Below are 22,832 nucleotides of genomic sequence, written 5' to 3'. Positions count from 1 at the left end.
GGATAACTGCAGGTGAACCCTGCAGGGAATGGACTCGTGGACTGTGCAGGATAACTGCAGGTGAACCCTGCAGGGAATGGACTCATGGACTGTGCGGGATAACTGCAGGTGAACCGTGCAGGGAATGGACTCATGGACTGTGCGGGATAACTGCAGGTGAACCCTGCAGGGAATGGACTCATGGACTGTGTGCGGGATAACTGCAGGTGAACCGTGCAGGGAATGGACTCATGGACTGTGCGGGATAACTGCAGGTGAACCGTGCAGGGAATGGACTCATGGACTGTGCGGGATAACTGCAGGTGAATCCTGCAGGGAATGGACTCATGGACTGTGCAGGATAAGTGCAGGTGAACCCTGCAGGGAATGGACTCATGGACTGTGCAGGATAAGTGCAGGTGAACCATGCAGGGAATGGACTCATGGACTGTGCAGGATAACTGCAGGTGAACCATGCAGGGAATGGACTCATGGACTGTGCGGGATAACTGCAGGTGAACCCTGCAGGGAATGGACTCGTGGACTGTGCGGGATAACTGCAGGTGAACCCTGCAGGGAAAGGACTCATGAACAGTGCGGGATAACTGCAAGTGAACCCTGCAGGGAATGGACTCATGGACTGTGCGGGATAACTGCAGGTGAACCCTGCAGGGAAAGGACTCATGAACAGTGCGGGATAACTGCAAGTGAACCCTGCAGGGAATGGACTCATGGACTGTGCGGGATAACTGCAGGTGAATCCTGCAGGGAATGGACTCATGGACTGTGCAGGATAAGTGCAGGTGAACCCTGCAGGGAATGGACTCATGGACTGTGCGGGATAACTGCAGGTGAACCCTGCAGGGAATGGACTCGTGGACTGTGCAGGATAACTGCAGGTGAACCCTGCAGGGAATGGACTCATGGACTGTGCGGGATAACTGCAGGTGAACCGTGCAGGGAATGGACTCATGGACTGTGCAGGATAAGTGCAGGTGAACCCTGCAGGGAATGGACTCATGGACTGTGCGGGATAAGTGCAGGTGAACCCTGCAGGGAATGGACTCATGGACTGTGCGGGATAAGTGCAGGTGAACCCTGCAGGGAATGGACTCATGGACTGTGCGGGATAACTGCAGGTGAACCCTGCAGGGAATGGACTCATGGACTGTTTTTTTTCTCTTTGTTTTACCGTTATGCCAGCAAGCCTCTGTTTATTTTGCTGAACTCTGCCAAGGTTTATGCCATCCCCAATAAACCAGCAGGAGATTCTCTACCAGAATGGTTCCTGTGTCTACCTGAGGAAGCAGCTAAGTGAGTCAACCCCTTACACACTGTACACGTATCTTTGTGTACATTCACATATCTTGATGTGTTATTCATATCTGCATATACATCTAAACATATGTATGCTCATTTATCATCTGTGTATACATGTATATACTATATACTATATATATACCTGCTGTGTGTCCTCTATGTATACTTTTTGTATTGAAAAACTGAAATAAATTAACTTTTTGATATTCTAATTTTGTGAGATGCACCTGTATGTATGTATGTATGAATGTATACTTGCCGTGTGTTCTCTATGTACAAGTGCTTCTTACAAAATTAGAATATCATTAATAAGTTACCGTAATTTATTTCAGTTCTTCAATACAAAAAGTGAATCTCCTATATTCTATAGAGTCATTGCACACAGAGTGATCTATTTCATGTGTTTATTTCAGTTAATGTTGATGATTATGGCTTACAGCCAATGAAAACCCAAAAGTCATTATCTCAGGAAATTAGAATACTTTATAACACCAGCTTGAATGATTGTAATGTCTGAAATGTCCTACTGAAATGTATGATCAGTAAATAGTCAATACTTGGTTGCGGCTCCTTTTGCATCAATTACTGCATCAATGCGGCGTGGCATGGAGGCGATCAGCCTGTGGCGCTGCTGAGAGGTTATGGAAGCCCAGGTTGCTTTGATAGCAGCCTTCAGCTCGTCAGCATTGTTGGGTCTGGTGTCTCATCTTCCTCTTGACAATACCTGGTTTACAAACTACAGTATCACTGGGCTTGATTGGCAGCAAACTCGCCTGACCTTAACCCCATAGAGAATCTATGGAGTATTGTCAAGAGGAACATGAGACACCAGACCCAACAATGCAGACGAGCTGAAGGCTGCTATCAAAGCAACCTGGGCTTCCATAACCCCTCAGCAGTGCCACAGGCTGATTGCCTCCATGCCACGCCACATTGACACAGTAATTGATGCAAAAGGAGTCCCGACCAAGTATTGAGGGCATTTACTGACCATACATTTCAGTAGGACATTTCAGATTTTACAATCATTTTTCAAGCTGGTGTTATAAAGTATTCTAATTTACTGAGATAAATATTTTGGGTTTTCATTGGCTGTAAGCCATAATCATCAACATTAACAGAAATAAACACGTAAGAACTAAAATAAGTTAACTTTTTGATGATATTCTATTTTTGTGAGTTGCATATGTATGTATTTATATACCTGCCGTGTATCCCCTATCTATATATGTATAACTGCCATGTGTCCGCTATGTGTGATATATATATATATATATATATATATATATACAGTGCAGACCAAAAGTTTGGACACACCTTCTCATTTAAAGATTTTTCTGTATTTTCTTGACAATGGAAATTGTACATTCACACTGAAGGCATCAAAACTATGAATTAACACATGTGGAATTATATACTTAACAAAAAAGTGTGAAACAACTGAAATTAATGTCTTATATTCTAGGTTCTTCAAAGTAGCCACCTTTTGCTTTGATGACTGCTTTGCACACTCTTGGCATTCTCTTGATGAGCTTCAAGAGGTAGTCACCGGGAATGGTTCTCACTTCACAGGTGTGCCCTGTCAGGTTTAATAAGTGGGATTTCTTGCCTTATAAATGAGGTTGGGACCATCAGTTGTGTTGTGCAGAAGTCTGGTGGATACACAGCTGATAGTCCTACTGAATAGACTGTTAGAATTTGTATTATGGCAAGAAAAAAGCAACTAAGTAAAGAAAAACGAGTGGCCATCATTACTTCAAGAAATGAAGGTCAGTCAGTCTGAAAACTTGGGCAAACTTTGAAAGTGTCCCCAAGTGAAGTGGCAAAAACCATCTAGCGCTACAAAGAAACTGGCTCACATGAGGAAAGGAAGACCAAGAGTCACCTCTGCTTCTGAGGATAAGTTTATCCGAGTCACCAGCCTCAGAAATCGCAGGTTAACAGCAGCTCAGATTAGAGACCAGGTCAATGCCACACAGAGTTCTAGCAGCAGACACATCTCTACAACAACTGTTAAGAGGAGACTTTGTGCAGCAGGCCTTCATGGTAAAATAGCTGCTAGGAAACCGCTGCTAAGGACAGGCAACAAGCAGAAGAGACTTGTTTGGGCTAAAGAACACAAGGAATGGACATTAGACCAGTGGAAATCTGTGCTTTAGTCTGATGAGTCCAAATTTGAGATCTTTGGTTCCAACCACCGTGTTTTTGTGCGACCCAGAAAAGGTGAACGGATGGACTCTACATGCCTGGTTCCCACCGTGAAGCATGGAGGAGGAGGAGGAGGTGTGATGGTGTGGGGGTGCTTTGCTGGTGACACTGTTGGGGATTTATTCAAAATTGAAGGCATACTGAACCAGCATGGCTACCACAGCATCTTGCAGCGGCATGCTATTCCATCCGGGTTGCATTTAGTTGGACCATAATTTATTTTTCAACAGGACAATGACCCCAAACACACCTCCAGGCTGTGTAAGGGCTATTTGACCAAGAAGGAGAGTGATGGGCGCTACGCCAGATGACCTGGCCTCCACAGTCACCAGACCTGAACCCAATCGAGATGGTTTGGGGTGAGCTGGACCGCAGAGTGAAGGCAAAAGGGCCAACAAGTGCTAAGCATCTCTGGGAACTCCTTCAAGATTGTTGGAAGACGATTTACGGTGACGACCTCTTGAAGCCCATCAAGAGAATGCCAAGAGTGTGCAAAGCAGTCATCAAAGCAAAAGGTGGCTACTTTGAATAAGCTAGAATATAAGACATAATTTCAGTTGTTTCACACTTTTTTGTTAAGTATATACAGTTATATGAAAAAGTTTGGGCACCCCTATTAATCTTAAGCTTAATGTCTTATGAAAATTGTTTTTTTTGCAACAGCTATTTCAGTTTCATATATCTAATAACTGTTGGACACAGTAATTTTTCTGCCATGAAATGAGGTTTATTGTACGAACAGAAAATGTGCAATCTGCATTCAAACAAAATTTGACAGGTGCATAAGTATGGGCACCCCACCAGAAAAGTGACATTAATATTTAGTAGATCCTCCTTTTGCAAAAATAACACCCTCTAGTCGCTTCCTGTAGCTTTTAATGAGTTCCTGGATCCTGGATGAAGGTATTTTTGACCATTCCTCTTTACAAAACAAATCCAGTTCAGTTAAGTTTGATGGTCGCCGAGCATGGACAGCCCTCTTCAAATGATCCCACAGATGTTCAATGATATTCAGGTCTGGGGACTGGGATGGCCATTCCAGAACAGTGTAATTGTTCCCCTGCATGAATGCCTGAGTAGATTTGGAGCCGTGTTTTGGATCATTGTCTTGCTGAAAGATCCATCCCCTGCATAACTTCAACTTTGTCACTGATTCATGAACATTATTGTCAAGAATCTGCTGATACTGAGAGGAATCCATGTGTCCCTCAACTTTAACAAGATTCCCGGTGCCGGTATTGGCCACACAGCCCCAAAGCATGATGGAACCTCCACCAAATTTTACTGTGGGTAGCAAGTATTTTTCTTGGAATGCTGTGTTTTTTTGCCGCCATGCATAACGCCTTTTTGTATGACCAACCACTCAATCTTGGTTTTATCAGTCCACAGGACCTTCTTCCAAAAAGAAATTGGCTTCTCCAAATGTGCTTTTGCACACCTCAGCCGACTCTGTTTGTGGCGTGCTTGCAGAAACGGCTTCTTTCGCATCACTCTCCCATACAGCTTCTCCCTGTGCAAAGTGCGTTGTATAGTTGACCGATGCAAAGTGACACCATCTGCAGCAAGTTGATGCTGCAGTCCTCTGGAGGTGGTCTGAGGATTGTCCTTGACTGATCTCACCATTCTTCTTCTCTGCCTTTCTGATGGTTTTCTTGGCCTGCCACTTCTGGCCTTAACAAGAACTGTACCTGTGTTCTTCCATTTCCTTACTATGTTCCTCACAGTGGAAATTGACAGGTTAAATCTCTGAGACAGCTTTTTGTATCCTTCCCCTGAACAGTTGTTTTGAGGAGCCCATGATGCCACTCTTCAGAGGAGATTCAAACAGGAGAACAACTTGCAAGTGGCCACTTTAAGTAGCTTTTCTCATGATTGCATACACCTGGCTATGAAGTTCAAAGCTCAATGAGGTTAGAAAACCAAAAAAAGTGCTTTAGTAAGTCAGTAAAAAGTAGGTAGGAGTATTTAAAACAAGAAAATGATAAGGGTGCCCATACTTATGCACCTGTCAAATTTTGTTTGAATGCAGATTGCACATTTTCTGTTCGTACAATAAACCTCATTTCAAGGCAGAAACATTACTGTGTCCAACAGTTATTGGATATATGAAACTGAAATAGCTGTTGCAAAAAAAACAATTTTTATAAAACATTAAGCTTAAGATTAATAGGGGTGCCCAAACTTTTTCATATACGGTAACTGTAATTCCACATGTGTTAATTCATAGTTTTGATGCCTTCAGTGTGAATGTACAATTTTCATAGTCATGAAAATACAGAAAAATCTTTAAATGAGAAGGTGTGTCCAAACTTTTGGTCTGTACTGTGTATACCTGCCATGTGTCCCCTATGTATGTATGTATACCTGCCGTGTGTCCCCTATGTATGTATGTATACCTGCCGTGTGTCCCTTATGTATACCTGCCATGTGTCCCCTATGTATGTATACCTGCTGTGTGTCCCCTATGTATGTATAACTGCCGTGTGTCCCTTATGTATATATGTATACCTGTCATGTGTCCACTATGTATGTATGTATGTATAACTGCTGTTTGTCCCCTATGTATGCATAACTGCCGTGTGTCCCTTATATATGTATGTATACCTGCCGTGGGTCCCCTATGTATATATGTATACCTACCTGCCATGTGTCCCCTATGTATGTATGTATGTATAACTGCTGTGTGTCCCCTATGTATGTATGTATAACTGCTGTGTGTCCCCTATGTATGTATACCTGCCCTGTGTCCCCTATCTATATATATAATTGCCTAAGGGTTTTTCTGTCTGTATGTCCTGGAAATCCCGCGTCTCTGATTGGTCGAGGACGCCAGGCCTCGACCAATCAGCGACGGGCACAGTCTGCCGCGAATTCACCTCGACCAATCAGCGACGGGCACAGTACCGACGTAGATGTCATAATGGTTGCCATGGCGACGATGATGTCATAAAGGATGCCTCGACCAATCAGCGACGGGCACAGTCTGCCACGAATTCTGGAATCATCATTGTCCATATACTACGGGGACATGCATATTCTAGAATACCCGATGTGTTAGAATCGGGCCACAATCAGGCCTCGACCAATCAGCGACGGGCACAGTATCGACGTAGAAATCCCGCGTCTCTGATTGGTCGAGGCCGCCAGGCGTCGACCAATCAGCGACGGGAACAGCGACGATGATGTCATAAAGGACGTAGACATCCCACGTCTCTGATTGGTCGAGGCCGCCAGGCCTCGACCAATCAGCGACGGGCACAGTATCGACGTAGATGTCATAATGGTTGCCATGGTGACGATGTCATAAAGGTTGCCTCGACCAATCAGCGACGGGCACAGTCTGCCGTGAATTCTGGAATCATCATTGTCCATATACTACGGGGACATGCATATTCTAGAATACCCGATGCGTTAGAATCGGGCCACAATCTAGTGTATGTATGTATACCTGCCGTGTGTCCCCTATCTATATATATAATTGTCTAAGGGTTTTTTCGTCTGTCTGTCTGTCTGTCCTGGAAATCCCGGCTCTCTGATTGTTCGAGGCCACCAGGCCTCGACCAATCAGAGACCGGCACAGCATCGACGTAGAAATCCCGCGTCTCTGATTGGTCGAGGCCGCCAGGCCTCGACCAATCAGCAACGGGCACAGCGACGATGATGTCATAAAGGACGCAGAAATCCCGTGTCTGATTGGTCGAGGCCGCCAGGCCTCGACCAATCAGCAACGGGCACAGCGACGATGATGTCATAATGGTTGCCATGGCGACGATGATGTCATAAAGGTTGCCTCGACCAATCAGCGACGGGCACAGTCTGCCGCGAATTCTAGAATCATCATTGTCCATAGACTACGGGGACATGCATATTCTAGAATACCCGATGCGTTAGAATCGGGCCACAATCTAGTCTATATATATAATTGTCTAAGGGTTTTTCCGTCTGTCTGTCTTTCTGTCTGTCCTGGAAATCCCATGTCAGCGACGGGCACAGCGACGATGATGTCATAAAGGACGTAGACATCTGACGTTTCTGATTCAGCGACGGGCACAGTATCGACGTAGATGTCATAATGGTTGCCATGGCGACGATGATGTCATAAAGGTTGCATCGACCAATCAGCGACGGGCACAGTCTGCCGCAAATTCTGGAATCATCATTGTCCATATACTACGGGGACATGCATATTCTAGAATACCCGATGCGTTAGAATCGGGCCACAATCTAGTGTGTATATATTTACCTGCCGTGTGTCCCTTATGTATATATGTATACCTGCCGTGTGTCCCCTATGTATGTATAACTGCCGTGTGTCCCTTATGTATGTATACCTGCAGTGGGTCCCCTATGTATATATGTATACCTGTCATGTGTCCACTATGTATGTATGTATGTATAACTGCTGTGTGTCCCCTATGTTTGTATAACTGCTGTGTGTCCCCTATGTGTGTATATATATATATATATATATATATATATATATATATATATATATATATATACCTGCCATGTGTCCCCTATGTATGTATGTATGTATGTATGTATAAGTGCCGTGTGTCCCCTATGTGTATATATATATTCCTGCCATGTGTCCCCTATATGTATATATATACCTGCTGTGCATCCCCTATGTGTATATACAGTTAGGGCCAGAAATATTTGGACAGTGACACAATTTTCGCGAGTTGGGCTCTGCATGCCACCACATTGGATTTGAAATGAAACCTCTACAACAGAATTCAAGTGCAGATTGTAACGTTTAATTTGAAGGGTTGAACAAAAATATCTGATAGAAAATGTAGGAATTGTACACATTTCTTTACAAACACTCCACATTTTAGGAGGTCAAAAGTAATTGGACAAATAAACATAACCCAAACAAAATATTTTTATTTTCAATATTTTGTTGCAAATCCTTTGGAGGTAATCACTGCCTTAAGTCTGGAACCCATGGACATCACCAAACGCTGGGTTTCCTCCTTCGTAATGCTTTGCCAGGCCTTTACAGCCGCAGCCTTCAGGTCTTGCTTGTTTGTGGGTCTTTCCGTCTTAAGTCTGGATTTGAGCAAGTGAAATGCATGCTCAATTGGGTTTAGATCTGGAGATTGACTTGGCCATTGCAGAATGTTCCACTTTTTGGCACTCATGAACTCCTGGGTAGCTTTGGCTGTATGCTTGGGGTCATTGTCCATCTGTACTATGAAGCGCCGTCCAATCAACTTTGCAGCATTTGGCTGAATCTGGGCTGAAAGTATATCCCGGTACACTTCAGAATTCATCCGGCTACTCTTGTCTGCTCTTATGTCATCAATAAACACAAGTGACCCAGTGCCATTGAAAGCCATGCATGCCCATGCCATCACGTTGCCTCCACCATGTTTTACAGAGGATGTGGTGTGCCTTGGATCATGTGCCGTTCCCTTTCTTCTCCAAACTTTTTTCTTCCCATCATTCTGGTACAGGTTGATCTTTGTCTCATCTGTCCATAGAATACTTTTCCAGAACTGAGCTGGCTTCTTGAGGTGTTTTTCTGTCTATTTTTGGTATTGATGAATGGTTTGCATCTAGATGTGAACCCTTTGTATTTACTGTCATGGAGTCTTCTCTTTACTGTTGACTTAGAGACAGATACACCTACTTCACTGAGAGTGTTCTGGACTTCAGTTGATGTTGTGAACGGGTTCTTCTTCACCAAATTAAGTATGCGGCGATCATCCACCACTGTTGTCATCCGTGGACGCCCAGGCCTTTTTGAGTTCCCAAGCTCACCAGTCAATTCCTTTTTTCTCAGAATGTACCCAACTGTTGTTTTTGCTACTCCAAGCATGTCTGCTATCTCTCTGATGGATTTTTTCTTTTTTTTCAGCCTCAGGATGTTCTGCTTCACCTCAATTGAGAGTTCCTTTGACCGCATGTTGTCTGCTCACAGCAACAGCTTCCAAATGCAAAACCACACACCTGGAATCCACCCCTGACCTTTTAACTACTTCATTGATTACAGGTTAACGAGGGAGACGCCTTCAGAGTTAATTGCAGCCCTTAGAGTCCATTGTCCAATTACTTTTGGTCCCTTGAAAAAGAGGACGCTATGCATTACAGAGCTATGATTCCTAAACCCTTTCTCCGATTTGGATGTGGAAACTATCATATTGCAGCTGGGAGTGTGCACTTTCAGCCCATATTATATATATAATTGTATTTCTGAACATGTTTTTGTAAACAGCTAAAATAACAAAACTTGTGTCACTGTCCAAATATTTCTGGCCCTAACTGTATATACCTGCCATCTGTCCCCTATGTATGTATGTATGTATATCTGCCGTGTGTCCCCTATGTGTATATATATATTCCTGCCGTGTGTCCCCTATGTGTATATATATACCTGCTGTGTGTCCCCTATGTGTATATATATATATGTATATATATATACCTGCCATCTGTCCCCTATGTATGTATGTATGTATATCTGCCGTGTGTCCCCTATGTGTATATATATATACCTGCCGTGTGTCCCCTATGTATGTATGTATAACTGCCGTGTGTCCCCTATGTGTATATATATATACCTGCTGTGCATCCCCTATGTGTATATATATATATATACCTGCTGTGTCCCCTATGTGTATATATATATACCTGCTGTGTGTCCCCTATGTGTATATATATACCTGCCGTGTGTCCCCTATGTATGTATGTATATCTGCCGTGTGTCCCCTATGTGTGTATATATATATACCTGCCGTCTGTCCCCTATGTATGTATGTATGTATGTATACCTGATGTGTGTCCCCTATGTGTATATATATATATATATATATATACACACTAGATTGTGGCCCGATTCTAACGCATCGGGTATTCTAGAATATGCATGTCCCCGTAGTATATGGACAATGATGATTCCAGAATTTGCGGCAGACTGTGCCCGTCGCTGATTGGTCGATGCAACCTTTAACCCCTTTACCCCCAAGGGTGGTTTGCACGTTAATGACCAGGCCAATTTTTACAATTCTGACCACTGTCCCTTTATGAGGTTATAACTCCGAAACGCTTCAACGGATCCTGGTGATTCTGACATTGTTTTCTCGTGACATATTGTACTTCATGATAGTGGTAAAATTTCTTTGATAGTACCTGCGTTTATTTGTGAAAAAAACGGAAATTTGGCGAAAATTTTGAAAATTTCGCAATTTTCAAACTTTGAATTTTTATGCAATTAAATCACAGAGATATGTCACACAAAATACTTAATAAGTAACATTTCCCACATGTCTCCTTTACATCAGCATAATTTTGGAACCAATTTTTTTTTTTGTTAGGGAGTTATAAGGGTTAAAAGTTGACCAGCAATTTCTCATTTTTACAACACCATTTTTTTTTAGGGACCACGTCTCATTTGAAGTCATTTTGAGGGGTCTATATGATAGAAAATGCCCAAGTGTGACACCATTCTAAAAACTGCACCCCTCAAGGTGCTCAAAACCACATTCAAGAAGTTTATTAACCCTTCAGGTGTTTAATAGGAATTTTTGGAATGTTTAAATAAAAATGAACATTTAACTTTTTTACACAAAAAATTTACTTCAGCTCCAATTTGTTTTATTTTACCAAGGGTAACAGGAGAAATTGGACCCAAAAAGTTGTTGTCCAATTTGTCCTGAGTACGCTGATACCCCATATGTGGCAGTAAACCACTGTTTGGGCGCATGGGAGAGCTCGGAAGGGAAGGAGCGCTATTTGACTTTTCAATGCAAACTTGACAGGAATTGAGATGGGACGCCATGTTGCGTTTGGAGAGCCACTGATGTGCCTAAACATTGAAACCCCCCACAAGTGACACCATTTTGGAAAGTAGACCCCCTAAGGAACTTATCTGGATGTGTGGTGAGCACTTTGACCCACCAAGTGCTTCACAGAAGTTTATAATGCAGAACCGTAAAAATAAAAAATCATATTTTTTCACAAAAATTATATTTTTGCCCCCAATTTTTTATTTTTCCAAGGGTAAGAGAAGAAATTGGACCTCAAAAGTTGTTGTCCAATTTGTCCTGAGTACGCTGATACCCCATATGTGGCAGTAAACCACTGTTTGGGCGCATGGGAGAGCTCGGAAGGGAAGGAGCGCAGTTTGACTTTTCAATGCAAAATTGACAGAAATTGAGATGGGACGCCATGTTGCGTTTGGAGAGCCACTGATGTGCCTAAACATTGAAACCCCCCACAAGTGACACCATTTTGGAAAGTAGACCCCCTAAGGAACTTATCTAGAGGTGTGGTGAGCACTTTGACCCACCAAGTGCTTCACAGAAGTTTATAATGCAGAACCGTAAAAATAAAAAATCATATTTTTTCACAAAAATTATATTTTTGCCCCCAATTTTTTATTTTTCCAAGGGTAAGAGAAGAAATTGGACCTCAAAAGTTGTTGTCCAATTTGTCCCGAGTACGCTGATACCCCATATGTGGCAGTAAACCACTGTTTGGGCGCATGGGAGAGCTCGGAAGGGAAGGAGCGCCGTTTGACTTTTCAATGCAAAATTGACAGGAATTGAGATGGGACGCCATGTTGCGTTTGGAGAGCCACTGATGTGCCTAAACATTGAAACCCCCCACAAGTGACACCATTTTGGAAAGTAGACCCCCTAAGGAACTTATCTAGAGGTGTGGTGAGCACTTTGACCCACCAAGTGCTTCACAGAAGTTTATAATGCAGAACCGTAAAAATAAAAAATCATATTTTTTCACAAAAATTATATTTTTGCCCCCAATTTTTTATTTTTCCAAGGGTAAGAGAAGAAATTGGACCTCAAAAGTTGTTGTCCAATTTGTCCCGAGTACGCTGATACCCCATATGTGGCAGTAAACCACTGTTTGGGCGCATGGGAGAGCTCGGAAGGGAAGGAGCGCCGTTTGACTTTTCAATGCAAAATTGACAGGAATTGAGATGGGACGCCATGTTGCGTTTGGAGAGCCACTGATGTGCCTAAACATTGAAACCCCCCACAAGTGACACCATTTTGGAAAGTAGACCCCCTAAGGAACTTATCTGGATGTGTGGTGAGCACTTTGACCCACCAAGGGCTTCACAGAAGTTTATAATGCAGAGCCATAAAAATAAAACAAAATTTTTTTCCCACAAAAATTATTTTTTAGCCCCCAGTTTTGTATTTTCCCTAGGGTAAGAGGAGAAATTGGACCACAAAAGTTGTTGTCCAATTTGTCCTGAGTACGCTGATACCCCATATGTGGGGGGGAACCACCGTTTGGGCGCATGGGAGGGTTCGGAAGGGAAGGAGCGCCATTTGGAATGCAGACTTAGATGGAATGGTCTGCAGGCGTCACATTGCGTTTGCAGAGCCCCTAATGTACCTAAACAGTAGAAACCCCCCACAAGTGACACCATTTTGGAAAGTAGACCCCCTAAGGAACTCATCTTGATGTGTTGTGAGAGCTTTGAACCCCCAAGTATTTCACTACAGTTTATAACGCAGAGCCATGCAAATAAAAAATATTTTTTTTTCCACAAAAATTATATTTTAGCCCCCAGTTTTGTATTTTTCCAAGGTTAGCAGGAGAAATTGGACCCTAAATGTTGTTGTCCAATTTGTCCTGAGTACGCTGATACCCGATATGTGGGGGGGAACCACCGTTTGGGCGCATGGGAGGGCTCGGAAGGGAAGGAGCATCATTTGGAATGCAGACTTAGATGGATTGGTCTGCAGGCGTCACATTGCGTTTGCAGAGCCCCTAATGTACCTAAACAGTAGAAACCCCCCACAAGTGACCCCATATTGGAAACTAGACCCCTCAATGAACTTATCTAGATGTGTTGTGAGAACTTTGAACCCCCAAGTGTTTCACTACAGTTTATAACGCAGAGCCGTGAAAATAAAAAATCTTTTTGTTTTCCCACAAAAATTATTTTTTAGCCCCCAGTTTTGTATTTTCCCAAGGGTAACAGGAGAAATTGGTCCACAAAAGTTGTTGTCCAATTTGTCCTGAGTACGCTGATACCCGATATGTGGGGGGGAACCACCGTTTGGGCGCATGGGAGGGCTCGGAAGGGAAGGAGCATCATTTGGAATGCAGACTTAGATGGATTGGTCTGCAGGCGTCACATTGCGTTTGCAGAGCCCCTAATGTACCTAAACAGTAGAAACCCCCCACAAGTGACCCCATATTGGAAACTAGACCCCTCAATGAACTTATCTAGATGTGTTGTGAGAACTTTGAACCCCCAAGTGTTTCACTACAGTTTATAACGCAGAGCCGTGAAAATAAAAAATCTTTTTGTTTTCCCACAAAAATTATTTTTTAGCCCCCAGTTTTGTATTTTCCCAAGGGTAACAGGAGAAATTGGTCCACAAAAGTTGTTGTCCAATTTGTCCTGAGTACGCTGATACCCCATATGTTGGGGTAAACCCCTGTTTGGGCACACAGGAGAGCTCGGAAGGGAAGGAGCACTGTTTTACTTTTTCAACGCAGAATTGGCTGGAATTGAGATCGGACGCCATGTCGTGTTTGGAGAGCCCCTGATGTGCCGAAACAGTGGAAACCCCCCAATTATAACTGAAACCCTAATCTAAACACACCCCTAACCCTAATTCCAACGGTAACCCTAACCACACCTCTAACCCTGACACACCCCTAACCCTAATCCCAACCCTATTCCCAACTGTAAATGTAATCTAAACCCTAACCCTAACTTTAGCCCCAACCCTAACTGTAGCCCCAACCCTAACCCTAACCCTAATCCTAGCCCTAACCCTAGCCCTAACCCTAACCCTAGCCCTAACCCTAGCCCTAACCCTAGCCCTAACCCTAGCCCTAGCCCTAACCCTAGCCCTAACCCTAGCCCTAACCCTAGCCCTAACCCTAACCCTAGCCCTAACCCTAGCCCTAACCCTAGCCCTAACCCTAGCCCTAGCCCTAATGGGAAAATGGAAATAAATACATTTTTTTTTATTTTTCCCTAACTAAGGGGGTGATGAAGGGGGGTTTGATTTACTTTTATAGCGAGTTTTTTAGCGGATTTTTATGATTGGCAGCCGTCACACACTGAAAGACCCTTTTTATTGCAAAAAATATTTTTTGCAATACCACATTTTGAGAGCTATAATTTTTCCATATTTTGGTCCACAGAGTCATGTGAGGTCTTGTTTTTTGCGGGACGAGTTGACGTTTTTATTGAAAACATTTTTGGGCACGTGACATTTTTTTATCGCTTTTTATTCCGATTTTTGTGAGGAAGAATGACCAAAAGCCAGCTATTCATGAATTTCTATTGGGGGAGGCGTTTATACCGTTCCGCGTTTGGTAAAATTGATAAATCAGTTTTATTCTTCGGGTCAGTACGATTACAGCGATACCTCATTTATATCATTTTTTTATGGTTTGGTGCTTTTATACGATAAAAACTATTTTACAGAAAAAATAATTATTTTTGCATCGCTTTATTCTCAGGACTATAACTTTTTTATTTTTTTGCTGATGATGCTGTATGGCGGCTCTTTTTTTGCGGGACAATATGACGCTTTCAGCGGTACCATGGTTATTTATATCTGTCCTTTTGATCGCGTGTTATTCCACTTTTTGTTCGGCGGTATGATAATAAAGCGTTGTTTTTTGCCTCGTTTTTTTTTTTTTTTTCTTACGGTGTTTACTGAAGGGGTTAACTAGTGGGCCAGTTTTATAGGTCGGGCCGTTACGGACGCGGCGATACTAAATATGTGTACTTTTATTGGTTTTTTTTTTTTATTTAGATGAAGAAATGTATTTATGGGAATAATATTTTTTTTTTTTTTTCATTATTTTGGAATATTTTTTTTTATTTTTTTTACACATTTGGAAATTTTTTTTTTTACTTTTTTACTTTGTCCCAGGGGGGGACATCACAGATCAGTGATCTGACAGTTTGCACAGCACTCTGTCAGATCACTGATCTGATAGGAGTGCAGGCTGCTTCACAGTGCCTGCTCTGAGCAGGCTCTGTGAAGCCACCTCCCTCCCTGCAGGACCCGGATCCGCGGCCATCTTGGATCCGGGGCTCGAGCAGGGAGGGAGGTGAGGAGACCCTCGCAGCAACGCGATCACATCGCGTTGCTGCGGGGGGCTCAGGGAAGCCCGCAGGGAGCCCCCTCCCTGCGCGGTGCTTCCCTGTACCGCCGGCACATCGCGATCATCTTTGATCGCGGTGTGCCAGGGGTTAATGTGCCGGGGGCGGTCCGTGACCGCTCCTGGCACATAGTGCCGGATGTCAGCTGCGATAAGCAGCTGACACCCGGCCGCGATCGGCCGCGCTCCCCCCGTGAGCGCGGCCGATCGGCTATGACGTACTATCCCGTCCAGGGTCAGATAAGCCCAGGGCACCTCGACGGGATAGTACGTCTAAGGTCACAGAGGGGTTAAGACATCATCGTCGCCATGGCAACCATTATGACATCTACGTCGATACTGTGCCCGTCGCTGAATCAGAAACGTCAGATGTCTACGTCCTTTATGACATCATCGTCGCTGTGCCCGTCGCTGACATGGGATTTCCAGGACAGACAGACGGAAAAACCCTTAGACAATTATATATATAGACTAGATTGTGGCCCGATTCTAACGCATCGGGTATTCTAGAATATGCATGTCCCCGTAGTCTATGGACAATGATGATTCTAGAATTCGCGGCAGACTGTGCCCGTCGCTGATTGGTCGAGGCAACCTTTATGACATCATCGTCGCCATGGCAACCATTATGACATCATCGTCGCTGTGCCCGTTGCTGATTGGTCGAGGCCTGGCGGCCTCGACCAATCAGACGCGGGATTTCTATGTCGATGCTGTGCCGGTCTCTGATTGGTCGAGGCCTGGCGGCCTCGACCAATCAGAGAGCCGGGATTTCCAGGACAGACAGACAGACAGACAGACAGACGGAAAAACCCTTAGGCAATTATATATATAGATACCTGCCGTGTGTCCCCTATGTATGTATGTATACCTGCCGTGTGTCCCCTATGTATGTATGTATAACTGCCGTGTCCCCTATGTGTATATATATATACACCTGCTGTGTGTCCCATATGTATGTATGTATACCTGCCGTGTCCCCTATGTGTATATATACATATATATACCTGCTGTGTGTCCCCTATGTGTGTATATATACCTGCTGTGTGTCCCCTATGTGTGTATATATATATATACCTGCCGTGTCCCCTATGTGTATATATATATACCTGTCGTGTCCCCTATGTGTGGATATATACCTGCTGTGTGTCCCCTATGTGTATATATATATATATATACCTGCCGTGTGTCCCCTATGTGTATATATATACCTGCCGTGTCCCCTATGTGTGTGTATATATATATATATATATATATATATATATATATATACCTGCCGTGTCCCCTATGTGTATATATATATATATATATACCTGCCGTGTCCCCTATGTGTATGTATATATATATATATATATATATATATATATATATATAGGAAAAAAATGAGTGCAGCACAACGCTCACCAATGGGTGCCAGGCCTCCTGGAAAAGACCATCCTCATGTCCATCCAAGTAATATACCAAACAAAAAATGGAAGGCAGCACTCCAATGGATAATGAAGGTGAAAAAAGCTGTGAAGTTTATTTCAGACCCACATCTCGCGACGTTTCGGCTCGCACTGATCCATTGGAGTGCTGCCTTCCGTTTTTTGTTTGGTATATATATATATATATATACCTGCCGTGTCCCCTATGTGTATATATATATATATATATATATATACAGTGGGGCAAAAAAGTATTTAGTCAGTCAGCAATAGTGCAAGTTCCACCACTTAAAAAGATGAGAGGCGTCTGTAATTTACATCATAGGTAGACCTCAACTATGGGAGACAAACTGAGAAAAAAAAATCCAGAAAATCACATTCTCTGTTTTTTTAACATTTTTTTTGCATATTATGGTTGAAAATAAGTATTTGGTCAGAAACAAACAATCAAGATTTCTGGCTCTCACAGACCTGTAACTTCTTCTTTAAGAGTCTCCTCTTTCCTCCACTCATTACCTGTAGTAATGGCACCTGTTTAAACTTGTTATCAGTATAAAAAGACACCTGTGCACACCCTCAAACAGTCTGACTCCAAACTCCACTATGGTGAAGACCAAAGAGCTGTCAAAGGACACCAGAAACAAAATTGTAGCCCTGCACCAGGCTGGGAAGACTGAATCTGCAATAGCCAACCAGCTTGGAGTGAAGAAATCAACAGTGGGAGCAATAATTAGAAAATGGAAGACATACAAGACCACTGATAATCTCCCTCGATCTGGGGCTCCACGCAAAATCCCACCCCGTGGGGTCAGAATGATCTCAAGAACGGTGAGCAAAAATCCCAGAACCACGCGGGGGGACCTAGTGAATGAACTGCAGAGAGCTGGGACCAATGTAACAAGGCCTACCATAAGTAACACACTAGGCCACCATGGACTCAGATCCTGCAGTGCCAGACGTGTCCCACTGCTTAAGCCAGTACATGTCCGGGCCCGTCTGAAGTTTGCTAGAGAGCATTTGGATGATCCAGAGGAGTTTTGGGAGAATGTCCTATGGTCTGATGAAACCAAACTGGAACTGTTTGGTAGAAACACAACTTGTCGTGTTTGGAGGAAAAAGAATACTGAGTTGCATCCATCAAACACCATACCTACTGTAAAGCATGGTGGTGGAAACATCATGCTTTGGGGCTGTTTCTCTGCAAAGGGGCCAGGACGACTGATCCGGGTACATGAAAGAATGAATGGGGCCATGTATCGTGAGATTTTGAGTGCAAACCTCCTTCCATCAGCAAGGGCATTGAAGATGAAACGTGGCTGGGTCTTTCAACATGACAATGATCCAAAGCACACCGCCAGGGCAACGAAGGAGTGGCTTCGTAAGAAGCATTTCAAGGTCCTGGAGTGGCCTAGCCAGTCTCCAGATCTCAACCCTATAGAAAACCTTTGGAGGGAGTTGAAAGTCCGTGTTGCCAAGCGAAAAGCCAAAAACATCACTGCTCTAGAGGAGATCTGCATGGAGGAATGGGCCAACATACCAACAACAGTGTGTGGCAACCTTGTGAAGACTTACAGAAAACGTTTGACCTCTGTCATTGCCAACAAAGGATATATTACAAAGTATTGAGATGAAATTTTGTTTCTGACCAAATACTTATTTTCCACCATAATATGCAAATAAATTGTTAAAAAAACAGACAATGTGATTTTCTGGGTTTTTTTTTCTCAGTTTGTCTCCCATAGTTGAGGTCTACCTATGATGTAAATTACAGACGCCTCTCATCTTTTTAAGTGGTGGAACTTGCACTATTGCTGACTGACTAAATACTTTTTTGCCCCACTGTATATACCTGCCGGGTGTCCCCTATGTGTATCTGCATGTACTGTCACTATGATCAGAGCAGCACATATAAGACGCTGTCATTCTGCTCTTCCTTCCTCTTCTCCAAGGATTCTAAAAACCTTCAATACATGTAAAATCTCAGGGTCTTCAGATCTACAAAGTTTCCAGTGATGCCGATGACCATGAGGGTTATGACGGCTGGAGATGATGGTTACAAAGTATCAAAATGTGGACTAAAAACCCCAAGAAATTACATCTTTGAGAAAGAAGATACTAAAACCTCGTGGTGTCACCACTGATAACCTCCCTGGATCAGGGATTTGGGACATCTCTTCGTCTTACTTTGGCACCTCCTGATGTCACCACTGCTATCCTCCCTGGATCTAAGGTTCAGGACATCTCCATGTCTTTGGCACCTCGTGGTGTCACCACAGATAACCTCCCTGGATCAGGGGTTCAGGACATCTCCATGTCTTTGGCACCTCCTGATGTCACCACTGCTATCCTCCCTGGATCTAAGGTTCAGGACATCTCCATGTCTTAGGCACCTCCTGATGTCACCACTGCTATCCTCCCTGGATCTAAGGTTCAGGACATCTCCATGTCTTTGGCACCTCCTGATGTCACCACTGCTATCCTCCCTGGATCTAAGGTTCAGGACATCTCAATGTCTTTGGCACCTCGTGGTGTCCCCACAGATAACGTCCCTGGATCAGGGGTTCAGGACATCTCCTTGTCTTAGAATGGCACCTCCTGATGTCACCACTGCTATCCTCCCTGGATCTAAGGTTCAGACCATCTCCATGTCTTTGGCACCTCCTGATGTCACCACTGCTATCCTCCCTGGATCTAAGGTTCAGGACATCTCAATGTCTTTGGCACCTCGTGGTGTCCCCACAGATAACCTCCCTGGATCAGGGGTTCAGGACATCTCCTTGTCTTAGAATGGCACCTCCTGATGTCACCACTGCTATCCTCCCTGGATCTAAGGTTCAGGCCATCTCCATGTCTTTGGCACCTCCTGATGTCACCACTGCTATCCTCCCTGGATCGGGGTTCAGGACATCTCCTCGTCTTATATTGGCACCTCCTGATGTCACCACTGCTATCCTCCCTGGATTTAAGGTTCAGGCCATCTCCATGTCTTTGGCACCTCCTGATGTCACCACTGCTATCCTCCCTGGATCGGGGTTCAGGACATCTCCTCGTCTTATATTGGCACCTCCTGATGTCACCACTGCTATCCTCCCTGGATCTAAGGTTCAGGACATCTCCATGTCTTTGGCACCTCTTGATGTCACCACTGCTATCCTCCCTGGATCAAGGATTCAGGACATCTCCTCGTCTTACAATACCGATTAGTCAGTGCGCCCCTGAATATGCGCACGGAATAGTTGCCACGGTGACACCCCACTGTTGAATATCCAGTGACACAATGTTTCTGTTCTCCACCTGATCGGTCCTTGTGATCTCAGGACAAAGGAGCCATCACATTGGCAGGTCAATTCCGTAACAAGGGTCCCAGCACCAGGGTAGGGGGGCTTCAAAACAGTGACAACCTGGAAAACGCGATTCTGTGGAGCTTGATGCAATTTACATGTCTTCCCTACGTGGCATGGAGAGGGGCAGACCGGCCCAGTGCAGGTGATGCAACCAATCTGCAGATATTTAGGACACTCAGGAGGAAATCAATTATTACAGTAAATGGGAAGCAGATATGGTGGAACTATCACTAAGCTTCAATGATGGAAGCCAGCGTCCCCCTCCAGGGACAGACATAATTGGGGGCCAATTTGGGAGTGTGCAACGGACCAAAGAATCATTTTACCTTTATCGAGCTAATTAGGTACCTTTACCATGGTGAGAAAAAGCCGAGCTGCGGCCGTGCCCCAAGACCTGCCAGCCTACGTGGACTTGGATGGCCAGCACCAGTATGGTGCCCCGATGTGGATGGACTGGACTCCTCGGGGGCCGCCCTCTCTCGTCTGCCATTATCGGCCATTGTGATGCCCAGCACAGGGTATACTTGTAGTGATGGCAGAGGGTGACAGTGGGGTACAGCGCCTGGCCCAGTGCCCATCACCAGCGTATAAGCGATGCGGGGCACGTGTCACCACCTATACATCAGTGACCACGTGACGTACGCCGTCTGCCTAGTTACTGGGGTCTGCACTGCCCCCCAGGACTGAGCTCCGTCCCCTCCCCCGTCTGAGGAAGGATAGAAAATTAGCTTCATGATCCAAACCGAGGGGGATGGGGGGCGCTGTATATGTAGCGATGCATCGATTCCTATGGAGAAACCTCAGGATCATGCAGGACTGGCGCCCCCGCCACCTGGAGGAGTCATGCTGCCATTTTCTGCCATCTTTCCACTGTCTGGAGCGCATTAACCTCTTCTAGTCCACACGAGCCAGTGCATGCAACAGTAATCTGGAGAGGAGAGTCGTGTTGCTAGGGGCTGGTGGAAAGATAGGGAGTGATCTCAGTGATGTGCATAAGTCCTCACACCCCCCACATCCAGGCTGGAGTCTGTGCCCAGCACCATGAATGCCCCCATAGGATGGTTACATGCAAAAATCTGCAACCCCCCCTCTAAATGCCCAGGCTGCAGAAAGCTCCATCAGTGCCCAGCTGCAGACATGCCATCATTATGTGCAGCTGCCCCCCAGTGTCAGGCTGGAGCCCCCTCTAATCCCAGCACTTACCTCCTGCGCTGCACTGGATGAGCAGAGAGCAGAGCAGAGAAACCAGAATCCAGCACTGCAGCCAGGACTCCATTGTGAGCTATGGCGGAGGAATCACCGAGCTCCTGGGGGTCTGCGGAAGGTGGGCAGGGGGATCAGCCCCTCAGCGCCTGCATGTCCGCTCCACTCTGAGCAGGGACAGGCTGCGGGGACATGCTGAGGAGCCAGCCGCGTCTGCAGCGCCGAGCTCTGTGCTGCTGCTGCTGCCAGAGGGGGAGGGGATGGAAGGATGAGGGGAGGGGGCGGCTGCAGGGGGCTAGGGACCACCACTACTAGCTGCAGCCTGCACGGGACTGGGGGTGAGAGCCACACTGTGCCCCCAAATCCTGCGCTGCGGCCACACACCTGGGGGGCAACAGCTCCACCTGTCAGGAAGGAACAGAGCAAATGTGAGGGCAGGAGACAGCGAGAAAGGCGACTGTGAGGGCAGGAGACAGCGAGAAAGGCGACTGTGAGGGCAGGAGACAGCGAGAAAGGCGACTGTGAGGGCAGGAGACAGCGAGAAAGGCGACTGTGAGGGCAGGAGACAGCGAGAAAGGCGACTGTGAGGGCAGGAGACAGCGAGAAAGGCGACTGTGAGGGCAGGAGACAGCGAGAAAGGCAAATGTGAGGGCAGGAGACAGCAAGAAAGGCAAATGTGAGGGCTGGAGACAGCGAGAAAGGCGACTGTGAGGGCAGGAGACAGCGAGAAAGGCGACTGTGAGGGCAGGAGACAGCGAGAAAGGCGACTGTGAGGGCAGGAGACAGCAAGAAAGGCGACTGTGAGGGCAGGAGACAGCGAGAAAGGCGACTGTGAGGGCAGGAGACAGCGAGAAAGGCGACTATGAGGGCAGGAGACAGCGAGAAAGGCGACTGTGAGGGTAGGAGACAGCAAGAAAGGCGACTGTGAGGGCAGGAGACAGCAAGAAAGGCGACTGTGAGGGCAGGAGACAGCAAGAAAGGCAAATGTCAGGGCAGGAGACAGCGAGAAAGGCGACTGTGAGGGCTGGAGACAGCGAGAAAGGCGACTGTGAGGGCAGGAGACAGCGAGAAAGGCGACTGTGAGGGCAGGAGACAGCAAGAAAGGCAAATGTGAGGGCAGGAGACAGCGAGAAAGGCGACTGTGAGGGCTGGAGACAGCGAGAAAGGCGACTGTGAGGGCAGAAGACTGCGAGAAAGGCGACTGTGAGGGCAGGAGACAGCGAGAAAGGCGACTGTG

At 45.3% G+C, this 22,832-nt stretch overlaps 1 protein-coding gene across 2 annotated transcripts in view; it reads right to left on the bottom strand.

The window, feature by feature from the left end:
- Positions 1-21,842, bottom strand: part of CSPG5 (chondroitin sulfate proteoglycan 5) — a 115,873-nt gene extending 94,031 nt beyond the window's left edge. For both annotated transcript variants that reach the window (XM_069729159.1, XM_069729160.1), the window contains exon 1: positions 21,596-21,842. In XM_069729159.1, coding sequence (XP_069585260.1) covers positions 21,596-21,668 — 73 coding nt within the window. In that variant the 5' untranslated portion in view covers positions 21,669-21,842. The remainder of the gene's footprint in view (positions 1-21,595) is intronic.
- Between the last annotated feature and the right edge of the window lie 990 nt (positions 21,843-22,832).

The sequence above is a fragment of the Ranitomeya imitator genome, chromosome 6 (genome assembly GCF_032444005.1).
Source record: "Ranitomeya imitator isolate aRanImi1 chromosome 6, aRanImi1.pri, whole genome shotgun sequence".
NCBI lineage: Eukaryota > Metazoa > Chordata > Amphibia > Anura > Dendrobatidae > Ranitomeya > Ranitomeya imitator.
The sequence above is the reverse complement of the archived record's forward strand: the minus strand, read 5'-3'. Positions and strand labels throughout refer to the sequence as shown.